The sequence below is a fragment of the Eutrigla gurnardus genome (assembly GCF_963514095.1).
Source record: "Eutrigla gurnardus genome assembly, chromosome: 10".
NCBI classification, from domain to species: Eukaryota; Metazoa; Chordata; class Actinopteri; order Perciformes; family Triglidae; genus Eutrigla; species Eutrigla gurnardus.
Window position 1 is genome coordinate 8,486,400 of NC_139924.1, and position 15,014 is coordinate 8,501,413.

General features: G+C 43.5%; 1 protein-coding gene across 1 annotated transcript in view; it reads right to left on the bottom strand.

Annotated features, from left to right (window-relative positions):
- Positions 1–1,098: 1,098 nt before the first annotated feature.
- arhgef17 (Rho guanine nucleotide exchange factor (GEF) 17) overlaps positions 1,099–15,014 on the bottom strand; it is a 50,831-nt gene continuing 36,915 nt past the window's right edge. The window contains exons 4-24 of the mRNA XM_084019151.1: positions 13,604–13,786; positions 10,590–10,706; positions 9,745–9,837; positions 9,461–9,637; positions 9,273–9,323; positions 8,999–9,108; positions 8,768–8,853; positions 8,490–8,608; positions 8,130–8,337; positions 7,758–7,831; positions 7,566–7,649; positions 7,365–7,468; positions 7,174–7,289; positions 6,892–7,011; positions 6,541–6,808; positions 6,314–6,400; positions 5,885–6,101; positions 5,623–5,797; positions 5,430–5,525; positions 5,127–5,309; positions 1,099–5,020 (exon numbers count right to left, since the gene is read on the bottom strand). Of these exons, the coding sequence (XP_083875277.1) occupies positions 4,812–5,020; positions 5,127–5,309; positions 5,430–5,525; positions 5,623–5,797; positions 5,885–6,101; positions 6,314–6,400; positions 6,541–6,808; positions 6,892–7,011; positions 7,174–7,289; positions 7,365–7,468; positions 7,566–7,649; positions 7,758–7,831; positions 8,130–8,337; positions 8,490–8,608; positions 8,768–8,853; positions 8,999–9,108; positions 9,273–9,323; positions 9,461–9,637; positions 9,745–9,837; positions 10,590–10,706; positions 13,604–13,786 (2,877 nt within the window). The 3' untranslated portion in view covers positions 1,099–4,811. The remainder of the gene's footprint in view (positions 5,021–5,126; positions 5,310–5,429; positions 5,526–5,622; positions 5,798–5,884; positions 6,102–6,313; positions 6,401–6,540; positions 6,809–6,891; positions 7,012–7,173; positions 7,290–7,364; positions 7,469–7,565; positions 7,650–7,757; positions 7,832–8,129; positions 8,338–8,489; positions 8,609–8,767; positions 8,854–8,998; positions 9,109–9,272; positions 9,324–9,460; positions 9,638–9,744; positions 9,838–10,589; positions 10,707–13,603; positions 13,787–15,014) is intronic.

The window sequence follows — 15,014 nt, forward strand, 5'->3', positions numbered from 1 at the left end:
TTGAACCCAATTTCTGTATATATATTTATAAATTAAGCCTTTCTAAATGACTGTAAAACTGATACCAGTGAATGAAGCAGATTTCCACATTCTTCCGCCGTGTGAGTAATAAGTCATTCTGATGACACAGATCCATCTCTGTGCTGCCGTCTTTACAACCTCTTTCATTCGTCACACAGATCTTAGTGTTTGTGGATGCAAACTGTGTGCGTGTGTTCAACATTTGTATGTGTGTCCTCAATGACATGCATTCATGGGGTTTTCCTCTATATCCTGCAGGGGCTATCATATCACAATACACTTCATTGTGGCTCAGTGGGCTTAAGCAGAAATGAATAGTTGAGTGCACTGAAACATGCTGATGAAAAAACACAGTTGTAACTTTGTGTTAACGGTCAGGGCTGCTGACTGAAGGGGGGCATAGAAGACCCGAGTCCATTTTATTCCTATTTTATTTTTGGATCTATTGAGGGTATCAGGGTCAGAGGCAACAAGTTCATTCAGGTTCATACATCTTTGGATGCCTTCGCACTGTGTAGCAAATGAAAGAGAGATAAACTATCTTTATTAGATGGCTCCCAAAACAAATATTGAGAAATTTAACAGACTACGTCTTCTTTTAGGATCTCTGACTTTTACAATACATTTTTGGTCCCGTCCAAGTATTTCCCCTTGATGTTAAGGATTGTGTAATGGACTGACCACATGACGTTGTGTCTAACCAAAGCCCGAAGGGTTTTAGTCTTCAATCATTTGAGACAAAGCAGCATATTTGAGAAGCTGGAACAAACACATATTTTAAATTTAAAAGTCCCGTGTGTAGGATTCGGTGGCATCTAGCGTTGAGGTTGCAGATTACAACCGACTGAACCTTCTCCCACGCGAGCTGGCGTGTAGGAGAACAATGGTAGCCGGAGCCAAAGTGTAGAAACATGAATGGCACTATCTTGAGCCAACACTTGGTTTATCACATCTGGGCTACTGTTGTTATTGCATTATTCAGCAGATAATCAGGAAAACACAAATATAATAAATAACGTTATACATTTCAAGAGACCCCCACCTCAACATGTCAAGAAAGAACAGGCACAAAGTGTCACCAGTGAACTGATTTAATTACAAAGAGGAACCCACAGTGACAAAACGAGAACAGCTACATACAGGACGTCACTCTGACTGTCACCATGACAACTGCAACGAGAGCCAGATAAACAGAGTTGTGACCATGCTGTTTTTCCTTCCTGTAGACGTCCTTACCAAGGCAAACAAACGTTTCAGAGCTAATGTGGCTACCAGTGAAAACATCGATGCCAAAACTCTTTTATCTTTTAGTCGCCCTGGCAACGGAGGCCATCTTCTTTTGGAAAAATCTATGTTATAATTTAAACGTCACCGACAGCGCATGCCAGAGAGGAGGAGGAGGGGGATACAAACAAACAAAAACAAACCTTACACAAATATATAAAAATATGTCATTAGATTCATATCAACAATTGAGGACTGTGGGTGCAGTATTTACAGAAAGATGGCAATATATACCAATATTTACAACAATAAAGACTTCTGTCACAAACAGGCATGAGGAGGTTACCTACAGGTTTGCTGAGAGTCACAGTGATGAAAGGATGAGTTGGTGAACATTAGGTGTAAAGCTTCCGTTTCTTACACAACATGCTTCATTCTCTCAATCCTGGTCAAATTAGCATCACATTTTACTTCATATCTAAGACGCGGCCGTGTGTCCATGTGCATGCTAGTGTGTCTGTAAAACGTCATAGTAAACCAAACCTATAGTAAAGTATATTGTTAAGGCAAATATTTTTTTTTAAGGTTTTAAAGAAAATCGACTAACTTTCTAAATCAGCTGAATTGAACGATATGGTAGCGATTTCAGCCCAGGACACTTTTACACAGAGCTTGAAACACTATTGAGGGTCTGTGACCCTTTTTTTTTTGCCCAACTCACAGTTTTCAAAGCGCTGTTACCAGCAGACGTAAGTCCACAGATGTTCCTCCCTTCAACACTCCCTTCTGCAGGGAGCTTGCCGTTCCTCTACAGCCAGCATGGATATACAGCTTTTGCATGCTTGGCAGCTCTTAGCACTTACAACACAAATATTTTATCTGCTACTTTAACATTAGAAGACGATGGTTTCATTAAATATGAAGTAGCAGAAAAGATCCACCTCACAGCGGCTCTGCAGCTCACTAATTAACACATTAAATCCCATCTGTTACATCAAGCAAAGTCAAAATGTGAAAATGACAAACTGCTGTCGTAAACCTTTGAAATGGAATAGACAAACGACATGTAATGTATTGATTAGTCAACCTTAGAGCATTTAGGCAGATTTTTGTTACTTGTACCTTAGGACAAAGCCAAGCTAGCCGTTTCCCCCTGTTTCCAGTCTTTATGCTAAGCTAAGCTAGCGGGCTTCTGGCTGTTTTGTAATATTTACCATACAGACACAGAAGTGGTGTCAATCTTCTGGACAAGAAACCAAATAATCGTATTTCCTAAAATGTAGTCCTGTAACATTTGCTAAGATTCTTGAACTTTCCTTGTAAATATTCTTTACATGCTTCCACAAGCTAACTGTAAGTTTAGCCTCCAACAAGGTACGTTTAATACTTTTCAACTGAATAACAGAGCGCTTGTGGAGGACGCACACAAACACAGGCCTTCACACTTACAGAGGCCAAGAGCTGACTAGCTATTTAGCAGCTATCACAATAACCAGCCTATCCTCTTAGCTGTTGACAGAGTGAAACTACGGTGAATTTGTGGGAAGTGGGGAACGCTGAGGTGAAGCATCCAGATGGCTGGCTAAGTGCAATGAGGTTTTCTAGGCTTGGAGGGATCAAAGACAATCGCTGCTTAACCCCGAAAGCCCGACGGCTAACATGTGAGTGGACAAGGACAAGGACAAGTTGGAGTCAGCCTTCACTTCCATCAGACATCTGCTGTATGTAGTGTGAGCTGACTTTTCACTGTGTGTGTTTGTGTGTGTGTGTGTGTGTGTGTGTGTGTGTGTGTGTGTGTGTGTGTGTGTGTGTGTGTGTGTGTGTGTGTGTGTGTTAATGGCTTAACTTTGAGCCCTCTGAAGGCACGTGCAGGTGCTCAGCATTTGTCCTTCTGACCTACTCAGTATCTTGGCTACTCTCCTGTCCAACAAGCAAACCACATGCATCTCGTTCTCCAACAAAAAATCAATACTGAAATCAGTGTTTGTGCATTTAGGGGTGTAACAATACGACTCGGCGCTAGATGTCCTGTGACAAAAAATGTGACGAATAATTGAAATATTAAGCAAATCTTTGCATTTAGCACGCAAACCACAGTCTGGGTCTTTTGGCTGAGACGTTTTTTCATGCCAAAAAATACTTCCAGTCCCTCCATTCTGAATCTGTTTCTCTACTTTTAGGGAGTCAAACAATTTTGAAACAAGAACACAGGTTGCTTATCGTATCGTGGACTGTATCATTACACCCCTGCTGTGTACGTCCGTCTGCCCGAAACGTAACTATCCCTAGTCATCTATTCCGCTAATCGAGTCAGGGCCTCCTTGTTCTTCAACTCCAAAAACAAAAAAAGTGAAAGCTACATCTTCTATAAATTAAGTGCTGTAAAAAGAACGCTCTAAAATCCAAACCATAAATACTGTACACAACTATCGTTATCTGCTACCACAGCCTTGCGTCATAGAAGTCGGGAACATCAGCTCCTGACTTCTGCTCAACAAAATTGAAATTTCATGTCAACACTGTAACACATACAAGGCTTTGGCATAGTCATGTTAAGGAGGAACCCCCCCCCCACTTAACTCCAGTAGCGGGCATCATCATGTCACCTTATACTGATAATCAAAATAAAATATAAAAAAAAAAAATCAGATGAAACACACACTTGTGTTTTTCACAAATCCGATCCAGTGAGTGGAGGTTGTGCATTAATGTGTGTGTGACTGTGTGCATGTGTCTAGCTAGATACCCTTGCCACATATTGCACTTTAATGATATCCACTCTCTCTCTCTACAGGAGGAAAAAGATGATTTTTAGCAGTCTCACATCTATAAGCAATGATCGTGGAGTAGATATAATCACAACCCTTCTCAGGTCTCAGCTCTGCCGTTACAGGTTTACTGGTTTTCAAAAGCTCAGACGTCAACTGAGCCTCTCTTCCAAGCTCGAGCTCTAACAGAATCTATCAGAATATCCATCAAACTGCAGTCTGTGATGGGATGTTTTACTAAGCTTTTTAATTTTTACGTGACATTAACCACATTTTGTCAGGCTAAGATGATGGAATAAAGGTTTGAGGTCCAAGTCCCAAAAAAAAGTACATGCTTCACTCTTTCAACCTCCTGTGCAATGACATTCTGCAGAGTCCAGTCCTCTTCTGTCTCTCTTCTTCGCAGTCTAAACATACATCCATGTGTGAAATTCTCATTTCCCCCTCCTCCGTCTTCTTCCGCCTCCTTCAGTTAAGACTTGAATCTAAAGACACTTCTCTAGACAATATTTGCAGGTGCCAACACACCTCCGAAACACGCACAGACACCACTCAGTCAGGAACGACGCACACCATCAGAAACATTAACACAAGAATACTGGCTTTGAAGTGGTCATATTCATTAGTCCGGGAGGGAGTCGGCAGCCATATTTTTTGCACATAGAGACTGGTGGACTGAGCAGAAGACTAAAAACACGACGACACCGAAAAGTGAGAAGTCTGATGGGGGGAAAGGGACAGGAGCTTGTGCGCTGTTTCTCAGCGAGAGGGAGGTCGGTCAAACCGGAGTCGAATGTCTCAGACCTTCCAAAGCAAAAGATGGTTGGTACTGTCATCCCGTCCAACTGTTTCACTGCTATTGGTGAGTCTGAAGTCCTCGTAGCCGTCGCCACCTGAAATGACTAGATGGTTGGTTTTTGAAGGGATGTGGGCCGAAGCTCGGCGACGGGCAGAGTCTCGCCTCTGGAGGTTCCCGTCGACTGCGCTGCTGCTCTGGGATTGGTTGCCTAGATAACGGAGGAGAAGGGTTAAAAGGTCAAAGGAAAGGCACAAGTGAAAATAAAACTGGTTCGTTTTGTTCAATTTATCTGCTGCGAAAGTAGACGGGACTACCTGTGGAGTCAGTTGGCATGGGAGGGAAATTCATGTCGAACCCTTCGGGTAGTTCGATGGATGTCAGGAAGCGAACGTGGCCCGTGTGTCCGTGAGCTGAGCCCATCGGCACCTGGGGAGGTTTCAGTGTCCCGGCCCCGGTTCCAGAGCTCACCACTGGGATCGCCAGCGTGAGGACCACCCCTGTACAAGAACACTAGCTTGAAACATGCGTTGTCTTTTCAATTCAAAACTAGAATAACCGTCATGCACTTTATGTCTGTCCAAAATCTCATCGCTCCATCATTTCCCCCTGATTTTCACCTGCGCTGGTGCCGATCCACAGCAGATCCTTACAGGCCAGCAACGCTGTGATTCTCAGACAGGCGGCTTTGTGCTGTCTGATGATGGCATCTGCACCTGAATGGAGAGAATGAATGGTTCACATTATATACAATACAATAAATACACATTACTAGAAAACCCACTGGCACTCATATTCCTTATGCGTGTTTACCTGCTAGCATCTTATGCACAGCCGGCGCCACGTCCACCTCTGTCAGGCTCTCCAAGGTCTGAGCATGGTACAGTTTGACCTGCGCACTGCCCTGCAACGCCAGCCACACACCCTGACCGTACGCCACCATGCAAGTCACACACCGACTGCTGTCTGTGCCCACCTGAAACCAGTGCTGAGAGGAAGACACACACACACTGATTGTCTTATCTGAATCTTCATTTATCCACCGGCACACACACCTGTCCATCCTTCGACCTACCTCTTGTACCAGTGTGGTAGTGTTGATAATAAGGACTCTGTTCTGTGAGCCACACCAAAGCTTTCCTCCCACGGGAACCATTTTGGTGACGGGGCTGCTGGGCGAGCCCAGAACCAACGTCTGAGAGGACTGAGAGTCCCAGAAACTACCTGCTTCTCTGTGATAGACGATCACCTCTCCATTCGCCAAGGACACAAACACTTTGTTGTCTAAATACCTGTCGGACGAAAAAGAAAAGCAAGGATGGCAAGTAAATCACACAGTGAATAAGATAATATTAATAATCATGTAGGCTCCACAAGAATATACAGGCAGCGGAAACAGGAACATTCACACATTCAAAACAAAGCTTTTTTGATTTCTAATGTAGTAAAGAATATTATTTCTAGTTTTTCTAAAGGCAAAGTATTGGAAAAGAAGGTAACTCACAGTATACAGAGGATGGAGGCTGAGTGTTGTATCTTCATGCTGTTCTTACGGTTCCGGATGTTGTCCGAGGACTGGTACACATGAATGCTAACAGGAAGAATTATAGGAGATTAGGTGATGAAATCTGTACACTAATAATCAAGGCAAAGATTTATAGTGTGTGTGTGTGTGTGTGTGTGTGTGTGTGTGTGTGTGTGTGTGTGTGTGTGTGTGTGTGTATCATGTACCATCCATCCTCTGTGCCCAGCCACACTGAGCTCTGGTAAGCCTCCGGGTCGATGCTGAGCAGGTCCTCCAGGCTCGCCCTGGTGAATGAGCCCCGGGAGGAGCGGCGCATGGCGCGGCCATCCATGGGGCTCTCTGTGTGGGCGCGCCCTCCTCCGCCGACCCCCAACATCCCCGGAGCTCCGTAGGAGCTGGCCACTGGGAACTCCTGCTCCTCCTCACTGCTGGTGGTCTCTGTAGCCATGTCCTTGGAGCCTGGGCCCTCGTCATCTTGGACGGCGAAACCAGAGTATTAATATACAAGTGTATACAGCGAAGGTGAGTATGACCGGTGTGTCATGTTTGTAACTCACTGCCGTAGCTGGATGATATGGTGGAGTGACTGGCCTGACTCTGTAGAGTGGAGGAAGGGCTGGGCGAATCCTCGTCATCTGTGTCGTCACTGTCAAAAGGAACAAGCTCCGCCCCCGGTCCTGCAAACAATCAGTGAAAATAAGTAAACAAGGGAAAGTTGCATACAAACAGGTAAAATACAAGCAAATGCCATTCATGACGGGCACATATTCATATAAGATTGGATAAAGTAGGAACTCTTGCTGCTTATCAGGTTGTAAAAGACGTTATATAATAATAACCTGTGGGTTGCTCTGTCAGCTCCAAAGAGGAATGAGAGATGGATATGTGGAGCTGCTGCTGGGTGTGACTAGGTGCTCCGGAGGTCGAGGCCAGGGTGGGCTCGGATCCACGCTCCCTATGAGGTTTAAGTCAGGTTAATGAATATCATTGAAGTCCGGGTTAGAGTCAATGCACCTGTGTGTGTACTGACCTTCCCTTGAGTCCTGGTACCGCAGCAATACATATGATCCTGGCCGAGCACACAGCGATGCAGGCCTCCACCGTGGGCTCATCTTTGATGTTCAACAGACACACCTGGAGAGAAAAACAGTCCCAAAGTGATCACCTCTGTAATGTGTGAATGTTTAGTGTCGATTGGTATGAAGACAGAAACTTTGAAGTGTTTTCTCACTTGTCCCACGTATCCATCGCTGTTACACACCCACACCTCACAGCCGCTGTCAGGACAGGTGTGGCTGGGAGAGGCACACGAAAACTGGAGACAAACAGCAGAGAGCTTGTCTACAGGTGTGACTTGATTTCAACGACACACATCATCTATAGACACACAGATTATACAGCAGATACATCCTGCTGCTCTCACCTGCATTCCACTACGCGTCTTCATGATAGGAATGGCCTTCAGAAACTCTGGGTCCCACTGGTCCTTGTTCATTGCTGAACACAATGGCACACATTAGACCAAATAAAGTAGCGCTAGGCCTAATAAATCCTAGTCAGAATCCTAATAATAAGGAAAATATATTTTTGTATAAGGAAGCTTGAGGAAAAACAACAATTGAACAAAAATTCAAGGTGCTTAATGCAGTTTAACCAAATTGAAGGTCTTAGGATAGAAGGTGTATGCTGTATAGATTTGTGATATATGAACAATATGGGCCTGACAAGCTGCTGCTGCTGCGTCTGTCATTGTTTACTGGACCTAACAGTCACTAACACCATTCTTCTCACTCACCTAGCTTCTTCTTGGCGTCTTCAAAGGCCTGTTCGAAGTTGGACCGAATGTCGGGCGAGGTGAACTCGAAGACGAAGCTGCTCTCGGCGGAGGCTGTGGTGAACTCCAGCTTTGTGGGCAGGAAGGTCATACTGAAGGCCAGAGACTGCTTCTCTGACAGCTCCCTGTGCACCGACGCCATCAGATCCTTAATGACCTCGTCGAGAGACTGAGAGAGATGGAAACAACGACACAGAGAAGAGAACACAATAAGTAATACAGTCATTCAAAATGTTCTCATTGTGCACAAATCAAGAACACTTATAGGAGGGAAAGGAGGAAAAGTATACATGTATGCATGTGTGTGTTGGTCCACAGTACCTGGTGAGGGAAGCTGAGGGACTCGGACTGTTTGCTGATCTGACCCAGAGTGCTGAGATCCTCGTCTAATCGACTAATCATCTTCTGGATGCTTTCCTTGTTTGTTGCCTGAGTGGAGCCTGAAGAAAATATTTATTTCAATTAAAGAACTTAATGTCATCATATAGGATATATATTATGCTCAGGAGTGGCTCCAAGTTTGTTTCAGTAATAAACAACAGGATAGCAGGATGTGTTTCATGCCATCAGCAGTATTCAACCTATAGATGGAGCCTTACTTTTCACCACCTCCACGTCCTCCAGGGGAAGCTTCCACAGGAACTTGTATTTACTGGAAGTATCGATCACACTCGCTGCAGAGTATCTGAGAGTGAGCAGCGGGAGAAAAGACAGAAAGAGGAAAAGAAGACACGTTTTGTCAAACATTGAGGGAAAACGTAGCCTGCTGTACAGCACCAGGAGGCAGTGCGGTCTGGAATCTGCATTATGAGAGTGTTTGCATGGCATACAGGCTCATGGAGCTGCGTCTTAACGAGCCGGACTTCCTCTTGAGAGTGGTGCAAATGATCAGATCACTGAAGAGGAAGAGGGAACGGTCTTTCTTCCCACCAACTGTCTTCTACAAAGAGAGAGAGAGAAAGGAGAGACCATATAACAATCAACATTTCAATATAATATTGTAGTAATGAGACAGCCAGCTTTATCATTTCTATTACTTTAACTTCTTTTCCACAGCATGACAGAAATGTAGACACTTTGCTACAAGCAGAAAGTACTTCTTACCGCCTCCATGACCATTTCCTGTCTCAAGAACTTCCTCTGGGGGTTCAGAATCTAACACGACCACACAGATACAGAGAGGAGTGAGCATCGCTTCAGGCCATGTAAAATAACTGTTACGCCTTTAGGACGGAACCAAATAGCAGTTCAAAAGCCACCGTTTTTATCTTTTTTTGTAGTAAATATCTCACGTGCTCAACGCCCTCTATGTGCGCCTCGATCTCCTGGATGACCCTGGCCTCTCGCTCTGCTTCCTCGGCGGAGCGCCGGCCCTTATTGATCTTCTCGGCCAATCGCTTGATGTCCCTCTGGGCGTCCAGTAAGTACGGGTGGTCCGGGTGATCCTCTGGGGTATGCTTGAGCAGGTCCTTGGAATGAATGAATCTCCGTTTATATGGGCTTCCTATCACTAGACACAGGATGAGACAGCTTGCAGAGTACAGAAATAGGCATCTCCATTTTTGAGATCATTCACCTTCACCAGCAGCTCGTATCGAGGGATCCTCTGGACCGGTTTGATCATCAGATCACCCAACGCCTGTTTCTCCTTGTTCTCGCGCATGTTTTGCTGTAGGGGGGAGGATGGATATAAAGAGTGTGAAAAAAACAAGTAAGCTTGTGTTTAAAATGAGGTTGGTGTTGCAGTTCATGTCTCCGCCACAAGATGGCGAAGTGATTCCACTGTACAAAGGCTGTTTGGCACGAAGCTCTCTGTGGTTGAAAACTGAGAACAGGAAGTGGACATGGAAGGTTTTTGTGGTGCTTGATTACATTTTTTGCATCGGAGTTCTCGTCTGTTCAGCCAACTTGTGCTGTTTTCCCCCCATACATTTATTACTAGTGGCTCACCGCAGCGCATCAAACTGTACAACAGCGGTCTACCAAGTATAACTGGACATATTGCTAAAACATCCCTGGGTTTTTAAGTGGAATTATCTGGTTGAATTGGATTAAATGGATGGTTTGTAGACCACTTCACGGATAATATCTTTTCCATACTTACAGTTCCACACCCAAAAGAATACATTAAAATATATCAATTTACTGAAAGAGAAAATTATTCTGGTATTGTGAAAACATTTTAGACCCTCCAGTAGAGGAGGAACAACTAAAACTAAAAATACCAGAATATACCCAAACCTAAAATGTTTCAAATAGGGACAACAAAGCACTTTTCATTCAGGCTCGAAAAGCTGGTTAAAAGGCTCTTTCCACCAGACAAAGAAAATGTCTAGACTGGCTTCTAGTTTTGTAAACCAACACATAAGAGCAGCTTCCCAGACAAAACAGGACATCCTGTGACTACAACCCAACACTCACCTCCAGAAACTTGTGAAACGCCGGCTTGGCCTCCTTGGCAATTCTCACAGCATCTTTGGCATTGAGAAAGTTGTCGATGTACGCTGAATACATATTAGCCAGAGTCTCTTTGGAGAACTGGAGAAAAGCAGAAGAGGACATTTAAGTTACCATGTGTACACTTTCATGTGACCGCAGCTTGTTTAACAATTACCCTTCACAGATTGATGTTCCAGGTACCTTGTTGGATTTGGTGAAATTGCTTATTAGGTTCGCTAGTCAACATTAGCACATGTTGTATTACTCACTGTGTAAATAAATCATAATAACACAAGAGAAATGTAATCAGAGAGGCCACCAAAACGCAAACAAACATCGGTGTAAGTGGTTTTCAATTTGTTTTTCGGAGGGCTTTTGAAAAGAAGAATAGTTTTCATTCTCTCAAACGCTTCAACTGAACTGAACAGTTTTTAATTATTTCCATAAACACACAGATGACTCACCCTGACCTGATTTGTTTTCACAAATCAGAGAGCAGGGCACAGAGAGAGACTGAACGCTCAAAAATAAATAAATGTGTTGAATGTCAGAGAGGAACCGGCTTTCTACCCTCATGACATAACCTGACCCTCCTCTGTTCCTCCCTGCATCTCCTTTTCATTATCTGCCGCCCAGTGTCCTCTCTGCCTCTTCTCAGTCCCTGAGGAACAGCGAGAGGACGGAGGATCAACCTCTGGGGACAATGACGATTAGTCACGGGAGAGGATAGCGCCTTACTTTATATAAAAGCTGAAATACAATACAGCTCTGCTGACTATTATCAACTGATCTACGTTTAACTGCAATAAAGAAGGTGTCAAATCTTCTCACCTTCAAGGCAAAGATCATACTATGGCTGCTAGAAAGTAATGTGATGTTATGCCAAGTAAACCTTGTCTTTTAGGATGCAATATAGTTGGTTGTCTATCTTTTCTGCTTAAAAAAAAGGAATATCCGGAGTTACATTTTACACTTCTTCTTACAAGTTCTTGAAATAAAACTCTAGATAACATTAAAGTCTAAGGTAAAAATAAAATACCGTTAGTCTCTTCCAGGATGCTTGAACAGCTAATGATAGAGTACATTTCAGTTTAGGAGGGATGGTATTTGTCTGTCTTCAAAGCGTTTGTAATAACAGGGCACAGAAAGAGCAGAAAGAGTCGATGGCATCGTTCCATCAGTGTCTAACAACAGCAGACACCTGAACAAAACAAGCTGCCCCGTGTGAGGCTCGAACTCACGACCTTCAGATTATGAGACTGACGCGCTGCCTACTGCGCCAACGAGGCGTGTACAACTCACTGGCTGCTGCACGTTATAGAGCTGCAGCAGCGAGACAAGCAGGGGGGAGGGGGGAGGCAGCGGGGGAGGGAGGGAGTGCAGAGGAGCCGCAACAGCTTCAACTAAACTGTGCAAAAACATTTCCATTTCATTCTTCTGTTTCTCTCCTTTTAAAGGAAATAACATTTATCAATGTATATATAAAGCATCTGTGAATTTATCTCACAGATGAAGAATGGTACAATAAAGTAGACTTAGTGCATCAACTTTCCCTCTGCTTGTAATTCAGTTCGAGGTTTCCTGCATTTCCCACATTGCCCTTGTGTGACAGTTTGTGTCTCCAGTGAGAGTTTGTGAAACGCTTTCATTCAAGCTGCGAGGTGCCGCTGAGAGGGATAACAATAGCATTAACATAGCAAGAGAGCCAGCAAGTTTTTGTTCCCCCACTCACTGAAAAACAAAAGCTGTAGCCACACTGCATTCTGGACTATTGGTCTGTCTATGAACCCTAACCCTCGCTGGAATATGTGCTTCTTCTGACTTTACGTAAATGCTTGGCTGAGATAAGAGATTCTTTACTCTACTTTCAGCCCGGCACGGATGTTCTAGAGCGCTGCTTTTCAAAGTCTAGTTTGAGAGCCACACTCGGGGTCATGGGAAACTTGAAATGGGTCGACAAAAGGTCACCGGGAAAATAAAATATTAAAAAAAAGCAGCGTTGCCAACTATAGACTGTATCTTAATAAAAACAACTTCCCTTCAGTCCACTCTTCAGTCAATAATGCTTTTAATGACTGTTTATTCATTCAAGCAGTCGTCTACAGTCAACGACGTTTTGGATGTCATCCATATCAGAAAACTTCAAGACAAACTCATGGAACATTCGCAGGATTAAAATTCAAAATAAGTATGAGAAAACCTGTTTGCTTTTGTTTAATCCTGCAACTGCACTTGAATGATGACTACAATTGACCTGAAGCACAGTTTTATAGAGCTAAACAGCTGTTATCAAACCATATTGGAAATCCTGTCCTTATCTTATCTCGCTGGAACAAATATTCAAAGTGCACGGCATCTTTTGAGCAGGACAACTTGTACTTGTGGGTGGGGCTGTTCATTGGTTGCTGTTGATTCTAGGATGAGGATGTACCACTATAATCCATACTGTTGCATTTAAACAAATTCAGCATGTCAAACATTCCCCGTACATGTCACACACACAAGCCAACAATGCTAACATATGCCGAATACATTCCTGCAGCACACAGGGACAGGGGGTTGCAAATGAGCCTTGGCTAGAAACCTGTAGGTATGACATCTGTTTAGTATTTTATATGAAATAATGTTTAATGCATTTGTCCCTGCTCAATAAACGTGGAAATAAAGCAGAGAGCACTATAAAGAGACCTCCATAGGGCGAGGCTCTGGGTTACAGTTGGCTTTCCACAGTAACCTGTTCTCTTTCATGCAAATGACAAACTGGACTTTCTAGATTTCCCCTGAAGAAAACTGATGATTCTCTAACAAAATGAAGGTAAACAGGTTTATGTCAGGGAAAGGAACGGCGAAGCTGGATTAAAAAATATTACATGTAGTAATGCATCCGTGTATTCAAACTAATGCCATTCAATGTTAAACAGAAGTTTAAAATAACCTTTTTTAAACATAAATGGACACATACTATCTATCATTAACGATAACTAATCTCTACTCACTGATTGGATGAGGAGGTGGCCGACGGTCTGCCTGTCGTGCCATTGGCTGACGCAGCCGGAGACTTGCTCCAGGAAGTGCTCGTGGTGCTCCAGGATCTCCGGGATCTGGTAGAACATCTCGTCCACCAGCAGAGGGTCCACGATGGAGCCGCTGTCCGGCTGCTTGAGGGGACGCATGTAGCCCTGAGGGGACAGCATGAGCAGCTAATTACAGACCGAAGCATTTAAATACGACATACGACGGCTGTCGGGGAAAATTGAGAATTATGAGAGCAAATTATCGTTATAGCTCATTTTGAATGATCTGAAATTATTATAATTAGTGTTAATATTGGATTTTAACTTCCACACAGTTTTGGTGACACTTCTGTATTCGTTTAACGGAGTGGGAGATATCATTGAAGTCTCCCTGATATCTCCAGAATTACAGTCTGAATGATATGATGTCAATGTAGCTACATTACAATTAGCTCTGCGTATTATTTCATGCCATGATATCCCTGTTTTCTTTCTGTTTTCTTCTGTCTTTTTTGGGGTCTCAAATTAACTCCATACACACAATGATATCAGGTTTTTGTAAATTAAGCAGGTTTTCAGCAGCATCCTAACAAACCAGAGAGAGAGCAATCCATTACAGCTGAGGGACATTTAGAGATTCAATTTACTGTCTGAAATGGACTCAGACAGATGTGACCCTGAGACTCCAGAAGCTGCTAAGTCCAGTGAGATGTCCATGGCTCACCGCCTGACTTCATGACACAGTTGATGACTAATCCAATCTGCTGGTTAAAACATTTCTATTGAAGAAAATTGGGACAAAGAGGGGTTGAGATGTTTTCAAAGCAGCAGTGACTAAATAGCAGAGTATCCAGAGCCTGGATTTGCTTACTGTATCTTTAAAGTGAATGATTCGGTTTCAATTTTGGTTTATAAAGCTTTTCTTTGAATATTGCACCTCATCTTGAAATCAACACTGGTAGGTTGGAAGTCAGGGATGTGTTGTATGAACTACATACTACAACTAACATTTTATTGATGCTCATTAGTAAAACTATTGCACAGTAACGTTGTGTGTTTTCCCCAGAGAAGAGAGGGTCATCTCAGGAAAGTGTCATCAAGGGTGGAAGATGAGCGATCGCTATGTGGGTCATCATGATGATGTCAGCGTTGCTTGCGGTGGGTGAAAGTGAACCAAAGAAGAAAACAAACAAGCAAAAAAGATGCTAAAATGCACCGAAACACAAAAAACCGGAACATATCTATTCACAGAAATCTCATCCTCAAAAAAAAAAGAAAAAAAAAGAAACTGAAGAGTCAGATTTCAACTTTGGGCGGCGCTGCTGTAGGGCTGTCTCAGCTGAACCACATCTGACACCCTCCTTTACGGATCTGCACTCTCACTGCAGTCACC